General features: G+C 36.6%; 1 protein-coding gene across 3 annotated transcripts in view; it reads right to left on the bottom strand.

The window, feature by feature from the left end:
* Positions 1-21860, bottom strand: part of GAS2L3 (growth arrest specific 2 like 3) — a 58075-nt gene extending 36215 nt beyond the window's left edge. For all 3 annotated transcript variants that reach the window (XM_042993005.1, XM_042993006.1, XM_042993007.1), the window contains exons 1-4: positions 21756-21860; positions 7655-7702; positions 1509-1677; positions 25-140 (exon numbers count right to left, since the gene is read on the bottom strand). In XM_042993005.1, the coding sequence (XP_042848939.1) occupies positions 25-140; positions 1509-1677; positions 7655-7678 (309 nt within the window). In that variant the 5' untranslated portion in view covers positions 7679-7702; positions 21756-21860. The remainder of the gene's footprint in view (positions 1-24; positions 141-1508; positions 1678-7654; positions 7703-21755) is intronic.
* Between the last annotated feature and the right edge of the window lie 874 nt (positions 21861-22734).

The following is a 22734-nucleotide window of genomic DNA, read 5'->3' as shown; positions in this document are numbered from 1 at the left end:
CACTACTGTCAAACATGTTCTTACCCCAGGATCTTCAGAGTTGCATGTTTTCACCATGTTTTGAAGAACATCAATCAGTTGGCATAGTAGTACTCCATTATCAAGTTCTTCCAATAATCGTTCTGCCTTAACTTCAATACCTAAAAACATATTTTAAAGTTAAGATCTATTAGAAACAGTAAATTCAAACAATATAGTTAAAATTTAATTAAATGTAATTAGATTATAGCTGAAACACAAAACAAATTTAGATCAGACCAAATATTCACTCTTAGAAATTACCGTTAAAATAGGTAATGCCAAACTACATGAAAGACAACTGAAACAAAAATATCTGTGATATAGAAGGAAAAATAAAATGACCATTTATTTCATTTTTTAAAAACTAGAGTGTTTTATTTTTCAATATTAACTGTTAATGTTAAGTTTTGATTCACTGCACGTTACTGATTACACAAGAAAAATATTCTCTTTATATAAGATAGACATTGTTACAATTTTAAAATTATAGGTAATAACATAACAACCACCCAGGAAATACCATCTTTTCACCTCTCAAACCTTTCTTTAGAACCATTATTATTACATAATAAACTTTAAAAAAAAATTACCAAATCATCAGGCTGATAAAAACTGTGCAGTTTTTTTTAATTATCTTGAGAAGGCCATAGATAAGCTTTATATATTCCTTTTCACAAAAACTTTGGAGTGCTACATGAAATTTTGCATTTAAAAAGAGAGCTTTAGGGGGCATGTGGGTGGCTCAGTCGGTTAAGCATCAGACTCTTGATTTCAGCTCAGGTCATGATCTCATGGTTCATGGGATGGAGTCCTATGTCAGGCTCTAAGCTGACTACACAGAGCCTGCTTAGGATTCTCTTTCTCTGTTTCTCTCTCTCTCTGCCCCTCCCCACTCATGCTTGTTCTCTTTATCTCTCTCTCTCAAAACAAATAAACATTTAAAAAGAGAGAGAGAGAGCTTTTTTTCTGGAGAGAAAGTTCAGAGCACTCCTCAATTCTAATTGAGTAAAGAAATATGATGCCAGATATTCTCTAACCTGACACTTCCTCCTAGGGTTTACATGCCTCTACTCCTCAATGCCTCAGAAATAGCAATCATTTTAACTACAGTATATATTCTACTCAGAATTTCATTCCTTATATAAGATTAAGGTGGGGGAGGTCAGTAATATAGACCCCAATATCAGACCTATATACTTTAAAAAAAGATTTTAACATTAACAACTGAAATGTTAATTATTCAAAGATCACTACTGACTCCTTCTGTTAAGCCTCAAACTTCCTTACTATCCAAGTCCTAAGGTTCAGGGTGAATTGGAATATTTCCCCAACTAGAATGTAAGCTTGTTGAGAACAAGAATATCATATATTTCCTTCACTAAATTATCCCCAGGCTCTGGAACAATCACTCCCCAACAAAGAGTAAGATTCTCAATAAATATTTACTAAATAAAAAATACAATTTTGAGTATCTTTTCAGGCCTTACCTAACAAACCAGATAGCCATATTGACAGATCTTCTTGCATGGGCAACAGGGTGGCTTCATGCCTCACAGCTATCCACTCATCATACTGACAAACATCAGCCAACCCTGGCCCATGTCTGGGGGTCAGAGGACTCCGCGGACTTAGAGGCAGGTCTTCTCCAAACCACACCTAGAGAAAAACACCAACTTTTTTAAAAGTCAGCATAACTCACATCTATATTTAAATGATGAATTATAGACCATATATTATATACACATATACTAAACTGTAGCAATTCACAGAAATTTATAAACTAGAAGCAAACTATTAATCTAGACACTCGAGATATTTTCAGTATTCAATACTGTGGTAAATATAAGTAAATCCCTAATCAATGAATCGATATCAACCAACAGGATAAAGGCCAACAAATACCATTTTCCTTCACCTGCTAGCTAAGTTTAATAAGTTACTTGATCAGGGGTGTCTGGGTGGCTCAGTTAAGTGTCCCACTGGTTCAGGTCATGATCTCGCGGTGTTTCCTTCTCTTTCTGTTCCTCCCCTGCTCATGCTCTGTCTCTCTCTCTCAAAAATAAACAAACATTTAAAAAAATAAGTTACCTGATAAGACCTCAGCTTCTCAGCTCTAAAATGGGTTAAGATACATCTTTGTAGTGTCTAGCATTGGGCCTAGCAGTATTTGTTATACAATGGATAAATGAATGAATAAATGCATAAATGACATTTTATAAACTTCTGGTCATTATATAAGCATTATCTAAAAAAAAATCTAAATAATCTGATTTTTGCATGGCCCACAATCTAAGAATGGTTTTTACATTTTTTTTCTAAGTTTATTTTTGAGAGAGAGAGAGCAAGCTGGGGAAGGGCAAAGAGAGAGGGAGAGAAAGAGAATCCCAAGCAGGCTCCATACTTGAATTCCAAGTCAGCATAGAGTCCGATGCAGGGCTTGAACTCACGAACCATGAGATCATGACTTGAACTGAAATCAAGAGTTGGACGCTTAACCGACTGAGCCACCGAGGCACCCTGATTTTTACATTTTAAAATGGCTGTTATATAAGTACCTACATAATTTGTTATATAATGATGTTATATAATAATGATGTTATATAATAATGTTATATAAGTACCTACATGAGTACCTACATAAAAGCCTCCATTTTGCCTATTGGCTCATAAAGCCAAAAATATTTACTAGCTGGCCAATTCCTGGTTAAGAATAAAAATTGACAGAAACATACTGTCAATCCGACACTCACAAAAATTTGAAATACAATTAGATATATTTTAATATAATATTATTTAGAGAAAAGACTATCATCTCTCAACTCAGGAAGGGGTATTTGAGCCCAAGTGAAGTGATGAGGGGTTCTCACAGGAGGGAATCTTGAAATGGAGGATTAGGCCTTGAGTGAGATAAGAGAGTGTCCACACCTGGGAAAAGCCCTGTGCACGGTATCAGAACCTGAGTAGGATGAGGGTGTCCACAGGGGAAGATGAGGGAACAGCCCAGTGCAGGGTGTCAGAGCCCAAGTGAGCTGAGAAAGTCATCAATACAGGGAGCAACAATGGGAGACTGGTTACATTCACAGGGATTTATCAAATGGGAGCCAGTTTTCTCACTGCCAAAGAAGAGAGGTATAACTCTTCTACGGAATGAGAGAAAACTAGAATGAATCCTATGATGACAGGAGTATCTTTTACCAGAAAGCAAAGAAGGGCTCAAAGAATGATCGGGACATACCAAAATGACATAGATGTTAGCGTAAAGGGACTTCTACTGGCTAAATCAAGAGCAATTTGAGCATCAAACAATGATATAAATGGATTATAACACATTGAGTAAAATAAAAAAACTATTCTTTCATATAGATAAAAATATATGAATAAACTTGGATTTTGATGAGGAATTAGATGTTTATATAGTTTCAAAGTACTTCCCCACAAAATGCTTATTACCAAGAGAAGAAAGAATAATTTTACAGTAGAGAAACCTGACAGATAGCAACTTAACCAAGTAACAAAGGTAAACACCATCAATAATGGGACAAATCAAAATCACATTCTACCTGAAATGATGCAATGAGAAAACACAATATCCCTCTGTGATATTCCTGCCAAAGATGCATAACCTGAATCTAATCATGAGAACAGGCAAATCCAAACTGAGGGACATTCTACAAAATAATTGGTCTATAATATTCAAAAGTGTCAAGGTCATTAAAGAAAGCAAAGCGTGAGATACTAGACTGAGACTAAGGGACATGGCAGCTAAATGTAGCTTGTGATTCTAAACTAGACATTATGGGGACTACTGGCAATACTTGAATATGGTCTGAATATTGATTGGATGGTAGTACTGTACCAATGTTAATATCCTGGCTCCAATTATTTTATTGCAGTTCTGATAGGAAGATGTCTTTATTTGTGAGAAATACACACTAAAGAATTCAGAGGTAGTGGGTCATTAGATTGGCAACTTATTCTCAAATGGTTCAGCAAACAAATACCTCTGTTCTACATTTAAAGCTACTTTTCAGGCTTGTGATTACTTTAAAATAAAGTTTTTTTTTTTTTATGTTTAAAAAAAGAGGTATGAGTATAGGTAATACCAAGTGAATCTAGTCCTTTCTTGATTTTTAAATGTAGATCATTTTCCTGCTAAAATATATTAAACTTTTTTAGGTTTATTTAAGGCAAGTCTTACTACACCAAATCAAAATCCACATCACCATTGTTAATCCAGACAAATTTTGGAGGAAATAAAAGAAAAAGAAAGAAAGAAAGAAAGAAAGAAAGAAAGAAAGAAAGAAAGAAAGAAAGAAAGAAAGAACGAGCGAGCTGCTTTCAATCTCCTATGATGAGAAACAAACACATTAAAAAAAAAAAAAATCCCAAAGGCAAAGAAAGAAAATGAACACAAGAGGAAAACAGGAGTAGTGAAACTCAATTAAAATATCCAAAGACAAACAAACAAACAAAAAACCCATAACTTATTTCAGGGCTGTTATTTCAGGAACTAAGGGTAGAGACTGGAGAATGAACTCCTAAATATATGAAGACCCTATAAAGTTTTAGGAAAAAGACAAGATGTCCTTTTTATTTGTTTCTCTGAATTCTCTTACAATTATTTCAAAGGGAGTATAGCAAAGATTTACTACCTAAATCTTCCTTTCATAAGCATGTCTTATTTCTGTTTATAATCCCAGAACTCAGTAGAAGACATAGCACATGGTACTAAGTCACATATTTGTTGACTAATTGAGGATATTAGCAAATGACTCTGTGTACCATCAAAATCAAGATGCATCTCACATTAGAGGGTATTTCATAGTCAACAGAATCTTATTTGTCTGTTAACCATTTGGCTGAGCTGGAAAAAAGGCACAGCATTTGCAAATGTTTGTCAGGGAAAGATGTGCATTAGTTAGAAAGGTGGTTTTGAAAAAAATCATCTGTGAAAATGGAGAAGTTAATATTAACAAGTCATTCTAATTTCTTGCCACATTAGAGAGAAGAATACTTGGATTCTCCTACTATTGCCATAGAAGATTCTATAATAACCTGGGCTGGTCAGTACCATATTAATGTTGTTAAAAGTTAGATGTAAATAGTAGAAACTGTCTGTGTAAAGGTTGTTCTCAAATATGCGAAAGCTGTCATATTGCAAAGATTCTTAATCCATAGGTAGTCTGTAGATGAACTTGAGTACATATATAAACAACTTACATTTAGGCAAAATTTTATGCCTACATACAAACAGGCCTTTTCTCAGTTCATAGCTTTTTGTCAAATTCTCAAAGGGGACTATGACACAAAAGAGATTAGGAACTATTGTTCATTTGTAGACTGTATGACTATTTACTAATCAGAATGAAGGATATAAATTAAAAAAGAGAGACAAGGAAGATCTTTTTTTTTTTTAAGTTTATTTATTTATTTTGAAAGGGAGGGGGTGAAAAGCAGAGAAAGGGAGAGAGAGAGTCCCAAGCGGGCTCCACGCTCAATCCCACAAACTGTGAGGTCATAACCTCAAGAGTTGAAATCAAGAGCTGGATGCTTGACTGAGCCACCCAGGTGCCCCAAGGGAAGATCTTAATGTATTAAATTAATAAGAAATCAATTGACAGGTGCCTGTGTGGCTCAGTTGGTTAAGCATCTGACTCCTGATTTGGGCTCAGGTCATGATCTCACATTTTGTGGGTTTGAGCCCCGCATGGGGTCTCCGTGCTGACAAATGTAGAGCCTGGTTGGGACTCTTTCCATCTCCCTCTCTCTCTCCCCCACCCTGTCTCTCAAAAATAAATAAATTTTTCAAAAAATAAGAAATCAATTAATCAGCTATCTGATGGATGTCTCCTCTCTACAAGGCACTTATGAATATGCAACTGGCTTATATAATTAGCTGAGAAAGAGGTGAAAATCCTACAAAGTTCTCACATTCATCAGAGAGAGAATCAAAAAACATCCATGAGAGATGTCAAGGGTACTCTTATAAAGAATTAATAAAGATGAATCTGTAAAATCTGGATCAGAGAAGATTTCATAGAACTTTAAAACAAAACTCTGAAGAAAATTACCAAGTTAAGAAAATATTAATGGCATTAGAATAGAATGAGAAAAACATGATCAATGTGGCAATGATATAAAGCACACCATAAGGAATCAAGAAAAAACTGATGACATTTCTGAGACTTGGGTAAAGAGGTGAAAAGAGGACAAATAGAAATAATCAGATTAAAAAATGGTATTAAAAATGGTTTTGAGTAATGAAGGAGTTTTGAGCATCCTCAGTGTGGGTTTGAGAGGACTCAGAGGGCAAGAACAAGACCTTTTGGAACACTGCCATGGACTTCCAAGTCCCAGAAGGAAAAAAGTATAATAGAACTCTTTATTAACAGAGTGGAGGATACAGCTGCATAGTACACACAGGAGGGAGTATAAGCAGGATCATGTTCAGAGTTGCTAACATTTGATAAATAAATCATCTTCTCTAGGCTTCACTCACTGCCATCTTTCTAAGAATGAAAGAAAGAAAGAAAGAAAGAAAGAAAGAAAGAAAGAAAGAAAGAAAGAAAGAAAGAAAGAAAAGAAAGAAAGAAAGAAAGAGGGAGAGAAAGAGAGGAAGGGAGAAAGAAAGAAAGAAAGAAAGAAAGAAAGAAAGAAAGAAAGAAAGAAAGAAGAGAAAAGAAACAAATACTTTCAAGATACAAGTTTAATCTCCAGTTTTATATCTGGAGAATTTTGTTGTACCAATGATGCAACCAAATTTTGGAAGTGTCTACTATGCAACATATATTCTAGTAGGCACTTTGCTCATGTTCCCTCATTGATTCCATTGATTTCCTCACAACGACCCTGAAACATAAGTGCTATTATCTTTACCTTGGAGGTAAGGAAGCAGAGACTCTTAGAGGTAAAATAAGTTGCCAGAATCTCACAACCAAGAGTGGCAGACCCAGAATGAGAAATGATTGATTTTAAAGTTCTCACTTTGCAAGGCAAATTTTATTAATAGCTGCTTGCATCTTTATAGGTAGAATTTCAATGTGATTTTTATCTTTAAGATTCAAGCATGTTCTATTTATATCAAAAGAAAACATTTAGAAGAATATAGAAACAATATAGCAAATACCAACTCTGGACATCATTCAAATTTAAGATTATTCTGGTTTGTCTGTTTATCTTGCCTCCCCTGACCAAAAAGCAAACAAAAAAACACTAAATTTTAAGTTTTAATGCCTGGTCATTTACAGTCATAACAGGGCACAGAGACAACTGTATAAAATAAATAATTTATAATTCTTTTCATTGATAGCTCTTTTAATTACAAACACATAATAAATTGTAAGGAGAGGGAAACTACAACATATTCCAATTCTCTTCCCTCGGTAGTATAAGTAAGATGGACCCACAAATTCTAAGGAACTTTTGAGTCTTACAAATATTTAATAAAAAAGTTAAAATTAAAATCTTTTCAGAGCTAGAAAGTAAAATATATTAATTCCTGTAACTAAAATTTGATACTTAAGAAACTAGTTCCTTAAACACATTTTGTGATAATTTTAATATTTTACTAATTATCATAAATTTATTATAATCTCATAATTTAAATACATATTTTTCCAAGAAAAACACTTACTTGAATTGCAGGTTGCATGGCCATCTATGTTGAAATGAAAATGCTTTTCTGAAAATAGAACAAAACATTAATATGCAAATAGTGGTAGCTTTCCTACTCCCCCACCTCCAAATTACAAGGAATCTGCTTTAATCTTCCATTTAACTGAAAACCTAAAACTTTTTCTTCTATTTGGAATAGTATGACTGTAGGAGAATTCAATTATCACCCCTAGCTTCTCACTTACGAAAGTATTCCTCATTTAAAAGAGGAAAACCTAAAACACATTTAATATGTAGTTTCTGGCATTGATATCAAAGTAATTCTTGAAGCATCTGGCGAGTAAAATAAAACTGACAATAAAACTTAGCACATATAAAAGTCTCCCAAAAATTTCCCCTATAAACATAATGTAAACTGTAATGCAAACATAAATATCACAACTGATACCGAAGTCAAGATAAAGAGATCGTATAAGTTCATCTGGACTTTGTATAAAGTCACAGGCTTAACCATTAGCTTCTTCTGCCAGACAACAAGGTAATAAAGACAGACAGCAATTTTAACTATGAAACAATACTCAGGGACTTTCTATAACAATTCTACATAAGCTATTTTATCCATAAGGTGCTAAAGACAAAAAAAAAAAAAAAAACAGAAACAAAAAACAGCAATTTTAACTCCAAAGTACTATTTTTGAAATGTATAAGAAAAAACTACAATTTAATTAATTAAGTTAGGTTAATAAAATTCTTTAATGTATTTTTAGAAAGGAAAAAAAGTGAAGAGTTTAAAAACACTCACAATAACATAGACAATAACATATAAAATTTAGGAATATTGATTGCTTATACGAGCATAATATACTAGTCTATTTTTTATTGTAAACCACCATTAAAACATTCTAATAAAAAATATAAAATGGTTTATAAAGCTATAATGCTATCAATTTCCAAGGAAAGTTATTTTCTCCTCTAAGATATACCAAACATACCACTTTTCTTTCAGGAATATTTCTGCTGGTACCAAAGTTGAACTTGAGCTAAATCTAACAAAAGTCTAATATTACATCACGTTTTCTTTGCGGGAAGGCAAAGGACAGCAGAATGTCCTTTTTGATGTCATTTTTCCTTCCCTCTACCATAGCAAAAGGCCAAAGTACAATTGAGCATTACTAATAAGCTTGTTATGCTTCCCACGAGCTAATTCAGTGGGGAATACATTTTCCTTTAGCATAAATAATCCTTTGTCCTCAACAAAGATCCACAGTAAGAAGCTTCCGAGACCATTTTTTAAAAATGCAGCAAAGAAGCTGCTCCCATTAAAATAAGGAGTCCCACATAATCAGACAAGAGCTTTAACAGTTGGAACTGCCAACCCAAAACAAAAGAAGGCCTAAATTATAAGGCGTGTGCAAATCAAGAACAGTGACACATTCACAAAGAAGCTATCACAAGAATGTTTAGTAGTTGCACTTTTTATGCAAAAATCCAACAGAATTCGTTTTATGAAAGAAATCAAGAATTTGTGCACAACCTTCAGTCACTTGAACTTTAGCAGAAGAGTCTTTTGTGTATATATTTTCAAAACATTCTTCTTGTATAATGCAAAGAACTACTTTTAAGATGACAAAATATGACCATCTAAATTACCTTTAAAAAGAGATTCTTTAATAAAATCATACTCAGATAAGCTATAATGTATCTTCACATAGGAAAAAATTATCACATATGCAAATATATACTTTTATTGAGAAATTTTTATAAACTGAGATGTATCAGTAAACCATCAGTTAATTAATGAGTAGTCACCATGTCCCAGATACTAAGAGCCAGTTGTAGATATTTTCTAGTCACTTACTATTATCTTTCTAAACCATTTTTGTGTCTCAGGCTTTTAATCCCAAGAGTAGCATCTATTCTAGAGTTGGCCCCGACCCCAGTCTGCATCATAATTATGATTCTTGCTTCTCACTCATTTGATTACCTATTCTCCTCTTTTCTATCTTTCCCTAAAAGTCTCAGTCTCTATTTTTCTCATATAAACCAATTATGCTGAGTCAGCAACATTTTTTTTTTTTGGGGGGGGGGCTGCTGCATCTTAATTAGCAAATTATTGCCTTTATTTTGTTTTGTTTTTGTCTTTCTTCCTTTTGGGGGGAGTCTATTTCTATTCTTTGCCAATTTGAGGAAGTCCTTTCCCTTAGATTTGGGCAAAAAGACCTCTCATGTGACCAAGTCCAAACTATACTGTAACACTGCTGGGAATCATTCACAAGACCAGGAGCTTATCCGGAGATCATAAGGGAAGAGTACTATACTTAACCTTTAAAATCTGGGGAAAACAAAACACAGAAGGCACTCACCTACCTGAAACTTGAATAGGATTTGTACCTAACCCACTTACTCATCTTAGAAACAAGATCAGTCATGAGGTCCTTAAGATCATTTATGGTAAGCCTCTTCATACCAATTTGACTTCAGATCATGATTGGCAAAAATGCCAACCTGTTGAACTGATCCTTTGTCCCATAGCTGTAGGCTCTGAAACTGAGTACATGTTTATTCCTCACCCATGTTACAAGATATGGCGGGAGAGCATAAAGTGGCAAAGCTCATTCCTGGTACAAATCAGGGGGCCAATTTAAAAAAGAATGGCAAAAAAGCAAAGAAATAAGGTAAGTTTTTTTCAGAAAAATAATGATATTAACTGCACCATACCACATATCATACTCAGACACCAGATTATTGCCAAGATACATAAGCTGCAGGGATATGATAAATTCCAAAGTTGGGATAGTGGGATAATGTTTACTGCTGAGGAGAGGGAGGAAGATGAGATTGAGGAGAAATGGCTTTCAACTGTACTGGTAAAATTTTATTTCAAGATAAGTGGTGAGAACACAGGTGTTATACTAGTCTGTACACCTTTCTGTATGTCAAAAACCATGTCATCATTTTTCAAGGCTTCATTTAGAAAAATAGTTGTAAAAGATATCCTCTCTGATTTGTTCAGGGGGAAAAATGTCTTAGCTTTAAAACTTTGAGTTAAATATTTTCTAATTGCCTACTAGGGAAAATAGAAATGTTATAGTCATACAAAACATATTTCACTTTTTTAATGTGTTCTAAAACAACTCACCATAGAGACACCAGCTATAGTAGTAAAAAATAGCAGACACATCTGGTTTGAATTCCAGGTCTAGCATATTAACTATATGACCTTGGGATTCTTAATTTCTCTGGTTCTCAGTGTTCTCATCTGTAAAATGAGATACCACCACCTCCTTCATATGGCTATTATAAAGATTAAGTGAGATGATACATATAAAGGACCTGACAGATAACTAGCACTTAACAAATTAGTTGGTATAATTAATACTGTGATGAGACATAATTATAGTTTATTTAACATAACTTATCAAATTAAAAAGAGATAAGGCTAATAACGCTCAGAAATTATTAAACATAATATGGATAACTTATTTTACTAACATAAATAAATATAGTTATAAGTGAAAGCAAAAGCTATAAAATGCCCATGTCATAATTGGGAGGATACTCACATATTAATTTATGACTCACAATTCTCTTGGCTAGAATAAAAGTCTTTAGGAATTTATCTAACATTGGCCCTTTGCTCCATTCAGCCTATCTCCTCATTGTTCTCCCTCAGTTTCGTTCGTTTCTGTGGCTATATTGCGGTTCAGGCTGTATGCTTTTCCATGTGGTGTATACTCATTCATTTATTCAACAAGCATTTACTCTTCCTCTGCAGTGAACTAGCACCATAGGCAAGAGACACAGTAATGAATGTAACAGACGTGTGACTGCCCTTACGGAATGAATACACCAGTGGGAAGGTTTAAAAAAAAAAAAAAAAAAGCAACCACACAAATGAATACACAGTGTTAAATCATGATAACTGCTTTGAAGAAAAGAACAGGGAAGGAAACAGCTACTTTAGACTTAGATTAAATGATTAGAAACGGTTTTGCTGGACGGAAAACATGAATTTGAAGAATGATAGGATTTAGCCAGAGAAAGAGAGGAAGAGTTCTAAGTATAGAGAATAATTTTTGTAAAGACTTTGAAGAGAGAATGTGGCACATACCTAGAACTGAAAGAAGCAGGTATGGCTGAAGCATGGAGAATGTGTGGCTTAGGATGGGGTTGAAACATTAAGCAGCAGCCCCATCACACAAGACCATGTTGAGGAAATTAGATTTCATTTTAGGAGCAGTGAGAAACCATGGAAGAGCTTTAACCAAGGGAGAGACGATCTAACTCATAGTTTCAAAAGAACTCTCTGAGGGGGAGAGAGGAGTATGGGAGTGAAATAGTAATGGGTTTAAGAGAGAAAGTGGGAAGGAAACCGAAAGGGGAGTGGGTAGAGATGGGAAAAAGAACCAGGGGAATCAATGAAAGAAGGAGACAAAGACAGGGGTAGAAACAGTGAGACCATATAGGAAATGGGAGCATACAGGAAATGAGGTGGAGAGGTGCCTAGCAGAGGAAGGGTTAGGAATCTACTGCAGTACTGCAGTAGTTTGGTGACAAATGATGGTGACTGAACTAGAATGTGGATAGTGTCTCTACTCAAGAGAAGTGGATGGATTTGATATCCACTTCAGTTAGAACCAAGACTTGATAATGGTTAGAAATGGAGAGGTGGATAGGAGGGATGTAAGGACAGAGTGAACTATTAAGAATGACTCCCAGGTTTCTGGCTTAAGCAACTGAGCAAATAGTTAGTGGGAGATGAGGATGATGGGAGTCTGAATAGATCAAAGCAGGGAACAGAGTACTAACAGGTCAAAAGTGCTGTGCTTTGGTCATGTTTAATTTGAGAAGCCTTTAAAGACAGCCAAGTGGGAGTGTCAATCTAGCAGTTGGAAATACTATTCTAAAGCTAAGAAAAAAGTTCAAGGAGGTAGAAATTGTCAGCAACTACTTGGGAGGTAAAGCCACTGAAAAGAATGAGATCATCTAAGAAAGAAATGGAGAAAACAGTGATAAAGGCCTAAGAACAAGTCCTGACAAAATCCAACATTTAGACATGAGAGGAGTTAGCAAAGGACATAGAGAAAGAAGAGTTGAAAAGATCCCTCATCTAAGATCATCTCAGCTAACCAGGCTTATAATTTATTACCTCCTCCCAGTAGCCTTCCTGACTGGTCTGAATTACTTCTGATTTTATCTTTAACTCTTGAATTCACATAGCATTTCTCAATCACGTCCTTTACACTGCTTCATACCATTTTGTATTATTTCTGTACATTGCTTCACCAACTATAAGTTCCTGGACTGCTGTTGGAAACAGTATTGAAAAAAGTATTCAAGCCTAAAGTTTAGGAAACATTTCAAAATCTCTGGGGAAAACTGGGTTGTCTCCCTTCTCCACACTGCTTTTGTTGTAGAACAAAATGTGACAGTAGGTTAGAAGCGGCTACATAGTAGACAAGTATCTACTGGGAGACCATTTTTGGTATTCTTTATTATTTTCATTTATTATGTAACCTAAATTGATAAATGATTTTGCCTTTCACCCAGCATGTCCAAAGTGAAATATGTACAGTGGTTACTGGTTAAGGTACCAGCAGGTCAAGTGAGATGCCTTAGAATCACTAAGAAAAAGAAAACGACTAAAAATGGTATATAGGCAAAGTATCCAAGTGAAAAGGACAGAATAGCTGTGCCAAGGGGCAAGGATTCTGGAAGCAATGTGCTACTCAGGAATTTGTATGCCTCAGTGGACAGTACATTTTTATTACATCTTAAATAAACTCCATTTGTGGTAGACAGAATAATGACTCCCCAAAATGTCTACATCCTAATCCCCAGAATCTGTGTGTGAGCAAGATGTGCTTTACAGATTAAGTAAATTAAAGACTTTGGGATAACAGATGATCTTGGTGAGTTCAATGTAATCACAAGACTCTTTATAAGAAGGATGCAGAGGCCAAAATCACTGATAAACATAGATGCAAAAATCCTCAACAAAATATTAGCAAACTGAATTCAACAATACATTAAAAGGATCATACACCATGATCAAGTGGGATTTATTCAAGGAATGCAAGGATGGTTCAATATGCACAATCAATCAACATGGTATATACCATGTTAACAAACTAAAAAATAAAAATCATATAATCATTCAATAGATATAGAAATAGCATTCTAACAAAACTCAACATCAATTTATAAGACAAACTCTCAACAGACTGGGTATAAAGGGAATACTACATATCAAAGGTCATATATATCAAGCCCATAGCCAACATCATATGGTCAAAAACTGAATGCCTTTCCTCTAAAATCAAAAACAAAACATGGATCCCTACTCTCTCTACTTTTATGCAACATAGTATTTGGCAGTCATAGCCAAACCAATTAGGCAAGAAAAAATAAAAATATCTAAACTAGAAAGAAATAAAACTGTCACTATTTGTACATTACATGATATTACATATAAAACACTGTAAAGATCACCAAAAAATTCTTAGAACTAATAAATGAATTCAACATTTAGACAAGAATCAATACATAAAAATCTGTTGTTTTGCCCCATGTCAGGCTCTGAACTGATGGCGCAGTGCCTGCTTGGGATTCTGTCTCCCCTTCTCTCTGTCCCTCCCCTGCTCATGTTCTCTCTCTCTCTCTCTCTCTCAAAATAAATAAACTTTAAAAAAAAAATCTATTGTTTCTATACACTAATAATAAATTATCAGCAAGAGAAATTAAGTAAATAATCCCATTTACAGTGGCATCATAAAGAATAAAATACCTGGGAATAAATTTAACCAAGGAGGTAAAAGATGTGTACAAACTGAAAATTGTAAAACATTGATGAAAGAAATTAAAGAAGACACGAATATATGAAAAGATAATTCATGCTCTTAAACTAGAAGAATTAATGTTTTTAAAAGGTCCATATTACCCAAAGCAATCTACAGATTCATTGCAATCCCTTCCAAGATTCAAATGGCATTTTTCACAGAAACAGAACAAACAATCCTAAAATTTGTATGTAACCACAAAAGGCTCCAAATAACTAAAGCAATCTTAAGAAAGAAAAACAAAGCTAGAGACATCACTCTCCCTGTTTTCAAAACTATATTACAAAGCTGCAATAATCAAAACAGTATGGGTAGCTATACTTACGATAAGTACAGAATAATGGATAGACTTGTGGAATCACTATGTTGTACACTTGAAGCTAAAGTAACAATGTGTGTTACATTACACTTCAATAACAACAACAACAAAAACAGTATGGTACTGGCATGAAAACAGACACACAGATCAATAGAACAGATTAGAGAACCCAAAAATAAACCCATGTTTGTGGTCAATTTTTAACAAAGGAGCCTAAAATATGTTATAGGGAATGAACAGTCTCTTTAATAAATGGTGTTGGGAAGGGGCACCTGCGTGGCTCAGTCAGTTAAGCATTCAACTTCGGCTCAGGTCTGATCTCATGGTTTGTGAGTTCAAGCCCAGTCAGGCTCCGTGCTGACAGCTTGGAGCCTGGAGACTGGAGCCTGCTTCAGATTCTGTGTCTCCATCTCTCTCTGCCCCTCCCCCCACTCGCACTTTCTCTGTCTGTCCCTCAAAAATAAATACACATTAAAAAAATTTTTTTTAATGATGTTGGGAAAACTGGACAACCACATGCAAAAAAATGAAACTGGACCACTATCTTACACCATTCACAAAAATTAACTCAAATGGATTAAAGGCTTGAATTTGAATGTAAGACCTAAAACCATAAAACTCCTAGAAGAAAACATTGGCAGTAAGATCCTTGACATCAGTCTTGGAGATGATTTTTTGGATCTTACTCCCAAGGCAAAGGCAACAAAAGCAAAAATAAGCAAGTGGGACTACATCAAACTAAAAAGCTGATGCACAGCAAGAAAACCAACAACAAAATGAAAAGGCAACCTATGGAATGGGAGAAAGTATTTGCAAATCATATATCTGATAAGGGCTTAATATCCAATTCAACTCAATAGCAAAAAAAAGAAAAAAAAGGAAAAGAAAAAGAAAAAGAAAAAGAAAAAGAAAAATCTGATTAAATAATGGTCAGAGGACCTTACTTTTACAGACATTTTTCCAAAGAAGACATACAGATGGGCAGGCAGCAAGACATCATGAAAAGACAACATCACTAATCATTAGGGAAATGCAAATCAAAACTACAATGAGATATCATCTCACACCTGTCAGAATGGCTATTATCAAAAAGATGAGAAATAACAAGTGTTGGTGAGAATGTGGAGAAAAGGAAAACTCATGCACTGTTGGTGGGAATGTAAATTGATATAGCCACTATGAAAAACAGTATGGAATTTCCTAAAAAAAAAAAATGAAAATGAAAATGAAACTACCACATGATCCAACAATTCCATTTCTGGGTATTTAATCAAAGAAAATGAAAGCAGTGATTCAAAAAAGATACATGCACCTCCATGTTCACTACAGCATTGTTTACAACAGCCAAGATACATAAACAATGTAAGCGTCAACTGATGGATGAATGGATAAAGATGTAGTACACAAATACAATGGAATATTACTCAGCCATAAAAAAAGAATGAAATCTTGCCATTTGTGACAACATAGATGGACCTGAAGCGCATTATGCTAAGTGAAATAAGTCAGAGAAAAACAAATGCTGTATGATCTCATTTATAGGTGGAATCTAAACAAACAAACCAAGCTTACAGATAAAGAGAACAGATGGGTGATTGCCATAGGTGAGGACTAGGGGGTGGGCAAAATGAGTAAAGGGGGTCAAAGGATACAACCTACAGTTATAAAATAAGTAAGTCATGGGGATGTAATTATAGCATGGTGACTGACTATAGTTAATATTTTATTGCATATTTGGAAGCCGGTAAGAAAGTAGACTTAAAGGTCCTCATCACAAGAAAAACAATTATAACCATGTATGGGGATGGATGCTAGCTAGATTTACTGTGGTGACCATTTTACAAGATATACAGATATCAAATCATGTATATTGTACATCTGAAACTAATATAACATGATATGTCAATTGTGCCTCAATAAAAATAAATACATTTTATTTTTAAAAAGGATGCAGACAAGTCAGAGAAGGCAAAATGAGAAGCAGAGAGAAAAAAGGAGATATCATGATGGAAAAGAGGCAGAGAGGGAGACAGATTTGGGTTGTGTCACTGAGGGCTGTGACGATGGAGGAAGGAGTCAGGGAATACAGGCATCCTCTCAAAGCTGGAAAAGGGAAAGAAATGGACTTTCCCCTGGAGCCTCCAGAAAGAAGGAAGCCCTGACAATATCTTTTTTTCTTTTTTTAGCTCATTTCTGATTTGTGACCTCTCAAACCATAAGATCATACATTTGTGTTGTTTTAAACCACTAAGTTTGCGGTAATGTGTTCTAGTAGTAATAGGAAAGTAATACACATCTTAAGTGGAGAATGGAAACTGCACCCAGAGGGTCAAGACATTTGGTCTGAAGAAAGTGATACACATCCAGAACATGATTAGAACATATAGCGAGCCCATCATGTTCGAAGCAATGAGGAAAATGGCACCAGTTGTAAATAGTATGCTAAAATATAAACAAAACCAACCAAACAAAAAAACATGCAAAATTTATAGGTGAAACCCATTGTGCTATGCATTGTCTACCATCATCATCATCACCATCATCATCACCACCAAAGGGCCCTGCCTCTGTGTAACTGAGATCATTTATTCATTTACTCACTCATTTAACATTTACAAAAGCTTCCTGTGTTTACTACAGGGAACAGCACCAACATTCGCCAAGTTAAACAGGTCATCCATGATTCCTTCCTCTCCCACGCCTCCACCGCCTCCTTGAATCCCTCAGTCAAAACAATCTGTGACCATATCTTATTGCTTGTACCTCTAAGTTTTCTCTTCAATATCTATGGCCATCCCTCTAGTTCAAGCCACCATCACCTCTCTCTAGCTTTACTGAAACAGCTTCCAATCAGTCACCTTTTCTCCAGCCTTGGAAGTCTCCAACCTGCTCTTCACGTACTACAGCCAGACGGATCCTTCACAAACACTCATCTGAGGACACCTTACTACTCCCTGCTTAAAACCCTTAATGACCCTCCAATGCCTTCAGGATAAAGCCCCAACTCCCCAACAAAGCTAACAAAGCTTTATAGGTTCCCGCTAGCCTCTTCTCTTGATCCTCACACTCCAGCTATACTGAACTTCTTTCAGACCCTTTGAACATGCTCTCTCATCTCTGGGACTTTGACATGATGATCTATCTACATGCAACAATCTTTCTCCTCCTTTCCTCAAGACTCCCTCCTACCTATTTTCAGATTCAATTCCTCTAAGAAAAAAAAAAAAAAAAAAACACAAAAAAAACATCATGAACTCCCTCCCCACTTTAGGGTACACAGCAATCAATACATGCTTCTATTTTACTCTATACTTTATAAAATAAGAATCTTGGGGCGGGGGGTAACATTCTCCATTTCTTCTACTACAGTATAGAAATCAGTGCTAAAATTAATACCAGACTTACTCCTAAATACAATAAGTGTTGCATTTATCGCTAAAGGAAACATGAAACAATAATGAAGTAAATCTGTGGTACATGCATTTAAGGAAAAAGCAGCTTCCAAAACAGATGAAGACTCAAGAGAAAGAAATAAGATTCTTAGAGCTTCATAAAAAATCACGTTATTTGCAAAATTATAAAGACTGTTCATTTGTTGGGAGTCTTTGCTTTTCTATTTGAAATTTTTCTCTTGCAATGTTTCATAGAGATTCCACCTGAATAACTTAATTTTATGTTTGATAGAACTATTCATTTATCATAAAAATTTTTAAACAACTTACAATCAGTTAGCCTTTATATATGATAAACTAAAAGACTCTATGGAAAACATACACATACACAAACACTAATATAAATAAATGTAAAAACAACATAAAGCATCTATTAACAGGAAGGTGCTCAAATAAGTTGCAGTACATTATTCAGCCACTTGAAAAAGGAAGAGCTATAGCTACTGCTATGAAACGATGTCTATTATACATTATGTGACCAAAAGCAATCTGCAGAGCAGTATGTATGTTATTAGGATCACAATGTTTTCCAAATTGGGGGAGGGAAGGTGTGAAAAAGAAAAACTCCTGCACAAACAAGTTTTTCAACAGCCAATTTTATTTTTAGAATAAAAAATAGTAACAAGTCATCCATCAAGAAAAAATAAGTCATTATGTTTAAAACTCTATGTAAAAGGAGTTCTTCACCATAGCTAATATTATACTGTTACAGAAAAATGTATGGTGTGTGATAGTAGGCAGAAGTCTCTATTAGTCAGCACTTCAGCAATATCTATCATATGACTGATGGTCTTTGTACTATAAATTCCTAAAAGCTTTCAACATCAAAGATGAAATTAACATTTAGTGCATTCGCTACATTTTATTACCTTCTAGTTCTTTGGAAATTAGTGATTTATAAAATACATGGTAACTCTGTTAAAACAAACTACTCTGTAGCAAAGTAATAGCATGAGAAAACTTTTTAGAATGAGAAACACTGAAGAAATACAATTGTAATTACTGCCTTATCTTGTAAGCATGGCTTCTGAGGCATTTCTCTGTGGCAGTTAAATTTCAATTAAAAATGGGGAAACTGGCAGTGGGACAAACTTACTGACAGACTGAAGCTTCCTACTCTCTCAAATTCCATGTATATCACATGGTTCATTAGGTATGTAAAGGTGTATCTGATATCAAAGTATAGAAAGCAATAGGTAACAAGAAAGCAAAACACATGCACACATTCACGCAGACATACACAGACATGTTACTGTAAGAAAGTAAAATCTAACAATCCATATTAACCTTAATCCCTTACTTTCCTCATCAACAGTAGGCTTGAAAATATTATTGAAATAACTGAACTTTCTTCTCTTATCTCCAAACTTGAGATTTACAGGGGGGGAAAAAAAACAGTAGAGGAGTGCTGCATAGTAAAAATATAGTGAATACACAAAAGCTAAATGGAAAAATACAAATTGGGAAACATTATTTCTAAATTGGCAAATTCTCCAAACACCACTGGACTCATTTAGTGTTTTAGTAATACCACATTTGTTACTGACTTTATTCTCTTATCACACACTTTGATCTACCATCACAAATTATTTCATTATTTTTTTTTAATTAAAGAAGTGTTCAGAATAAACCTATGCCCATGGCAGAAATGAACCTGGGCCATACAAACAACTCTGTGCAGAGAAGCTATATAGTGCTGGGAATATAAATGAAGGGCGGTGTGACACAAAGAAAAGCGTGGACTGAATTCCAGGAGGACTTAGTAGGTTATTTGCTTTCTCTGAAGCTTCAGTTTCCTCATCTATTACAGGGAGATAACATCAACTACATTACAGGATTACTTACAGGTTTAACAATAATGTAAGTTAAGCACCTAAAACACATACCTGCACATCCTAGGTAATAATGAGTCTGATAAATAGTAACAGTATTTGGTATGTGCCAGATACTATTTTTAATGCTTTACAGGCATTAAATTAATCAATGAATGAGAACTCATCGCTGCCTCTGGCACTGCCTTTACCTTCTGCTCTCTCAGCCCTTTGGGTGTAGCTTGAAACTTTCAATACAAATTAAACAGCACAGAAATAATAATAGCTCTGTGCCGGGCACTGTACTAAACTATTACATGGATTATTTCATTTAATCCTTTCCATAACAACCTTTCCATCAATAAGGTAGGGAACTAATATTAACCTTCTTTCACAGATTAGGAAACTTATTTGGCCTTAGAAAGATTAAACAACTTGCCTAAGGTCACACACATGGTAAAACCTGATTTCAGAGCCTGAATGTTTAGCAACTCTGCTATGCTGAAAAGAAATATTACTTTTAATTCAGTAATGTCAAAATAGCAGAGGCATCTACTATCCAAAGTCGGTTGGCTTTTAACGAGCTTTTGAAACAGATGAGTCAGACAACTTGTATCAGAATCTACGCTAGAAAATTCTCATCGGTTTCCACTTTTTCATTCAAATCCATTCCAATCTCCTCCCAAAGAAAATCTGAGGTGGTGAGAATTCCAATTCTTAACAATTTAAGCGCCAAGAGAGGTGATCAAACAGCAGTTCACTAACTGCTGATCTTCTGAGAAAGTAGTTGTTAGCGCGCTTCATCCGAGCAAAACAAAACCCAAAGCGTGACTTGGACTGGGCCTGCAAAAAAAAACACCCCATCTCTTCACTTAAACACTGGATCAGCAACTCCACCGTGCGTCCCGTAAAGCACTCTTAAATCCATAAAATTCAATCCCTGGGTTTGAAAAGATTAGTTAGGAACCAGGAGTGACTCCACGAGGAAGCAAGCTTTCCAAGTTCTCCCTGGATTTCCAGAGCAATCTACAAGTCTTCCCTTTCTTTTGCAATCCTCCCCCAAGGCAGCCCTCCAAGCTGAGGGGTGCAGGTGGGAAAGCAGAGCCCTGCCCGGACCAGAGAGAACAAGTAGGGAAGAAGCTGTAAACTTTGCCGGCAGGCAAAAAGGAAGGTCTGTGTCACTCTCTCTCCAAGGTCAGTAACTTCATTCATTCTTCCAAAGGGTGGTGTTGAGGAATCAAGTGACCCTTATCTGTGCTACGCGCTTGGGGGTAACGGTGCCCCCGGAGACCCTCAACTAAACTGCAGGCTCTGATCCCTCTCTAGATTCCAAAGCAGAGCGGTAAAGGCGAATACCTCTTTCCCCACCTACTGTGTCTGCACCTGCAGTGCCCCCGCCCCTGCACACCTGTTGCCCCTCACGCCACACACAAGGGTCGGCAGGGGAGGGCAGGGGAGGGCAGGCAAAACTTCACCTTGACAGCCCCAGGGACCAATCAGACGACGCGAACTCTGCGGCGGGCCAATCGCAGAACGTCTTGGATCCCGCAGCCCCAAACAAACCACCGCTTGGACTCCGCTGAGCGCGAGAAGGGGCGGGGGGGGGGGGGTCCCTCGACCGGCTCCTGAGGGGCAGCAGCCCCTAGAAGGCGAGGGAAGGCTCGCGAGTTAAAAAGAAGGCAAACGGGGAAGTACTCACTCGCCCTGGCGCGGGATGGTCACTTCTTCCTGCGGGGTGACATCTCAATTCAATCTGTGCGGCGCCGGCACGCCCCTGACCAACCGCCGCCGCCTCCGCCTGAGCCTCCGGGCTCGCAGCGGTTCGCCGCCTGTTTCGAAAGGACCAATCAGAAGGCGGAGGGAGGGCGTGGCTGGAGGCCCCGCCCCGACCGCCGGGAGCACGCGACCGGCGCGCGCGTCTCAGTCAGCCCAGGGTGCCCCGCCTTCCTCCTCTTGGCGTCTCTTGGCGTCTCCCAACTCTGGTGGCCAAACCCCGCTTTTTTTTTTTTTTTAATTTTTTTTTAACTTTTATTTGTTTTAGAGACAGAGACAGACAGAGTGTGAGCAGGGGAGGAGCAGAGAGAGAGAGGGAGACACAGAATCGGAAGCAGGCTCCAGGCTCTGAGCCATCAGCCCAGAGCCCGAAGCGGGGCTGGAACTCACAGACCGTGAGATCTTGACCTGAGCTGAAGTCGGAGGCTTAACCGACTGAGCCACCCAGGCGCCCCGCAAACCCCGCTTTTCAACCGAAAGGCAAAGTGGCTCGGTCACGGAGCGAGTCCGCGCATCTGGCCCCTACGCGACCTCAGCAGCCCCGATATTTGTCCCGATAGGCATAAGAGGTGAGGCAACATCGCCTCCAAACATCCTGAAGAGTTGCAAGGTAGAGTTCAAGGGCGTTGCCCTGAGTTTTATTCACATCTGTGAAGAGCCCTTACCAACCCTAAGCCACTGGAGATCTGGCTGTACTGAGGGCGCCACGGTTTCCGGAGACAAACTGTCACCCAGCAGGAATGGGAGTCGCTTCCTGACAGAGGTCCCTCTTCCTGTGAGGGGTTGGTGGTGAAAGATGGAGAGGATCCTGTAACTCCCAGTCACAACTGGAAGCAAAAAGAGGATGTTGGCTCTTCAGGAAACATACCAGGCAACGCAGTAAAAAAAAAAAAATTTAACCGTAT

The sequence above is a fragment of the Panthera tigris genome, chromosome B4 (genome assembly GCF_018350195.1).
Source record: "Panthera tigris isolate Pti1 chromosome B4, P.tigris_Pti1_mat1.1, whole genome shotgun sequence".
Lineage (NCBI taxonomy): Eukaryota > Metazoa > Chordata > Mammalia > Carnivora > Felidae > Panthera > Panthera tigris.
This window is presented reverse-complemented; position numbering and strand designations above follow the sequence as displayed.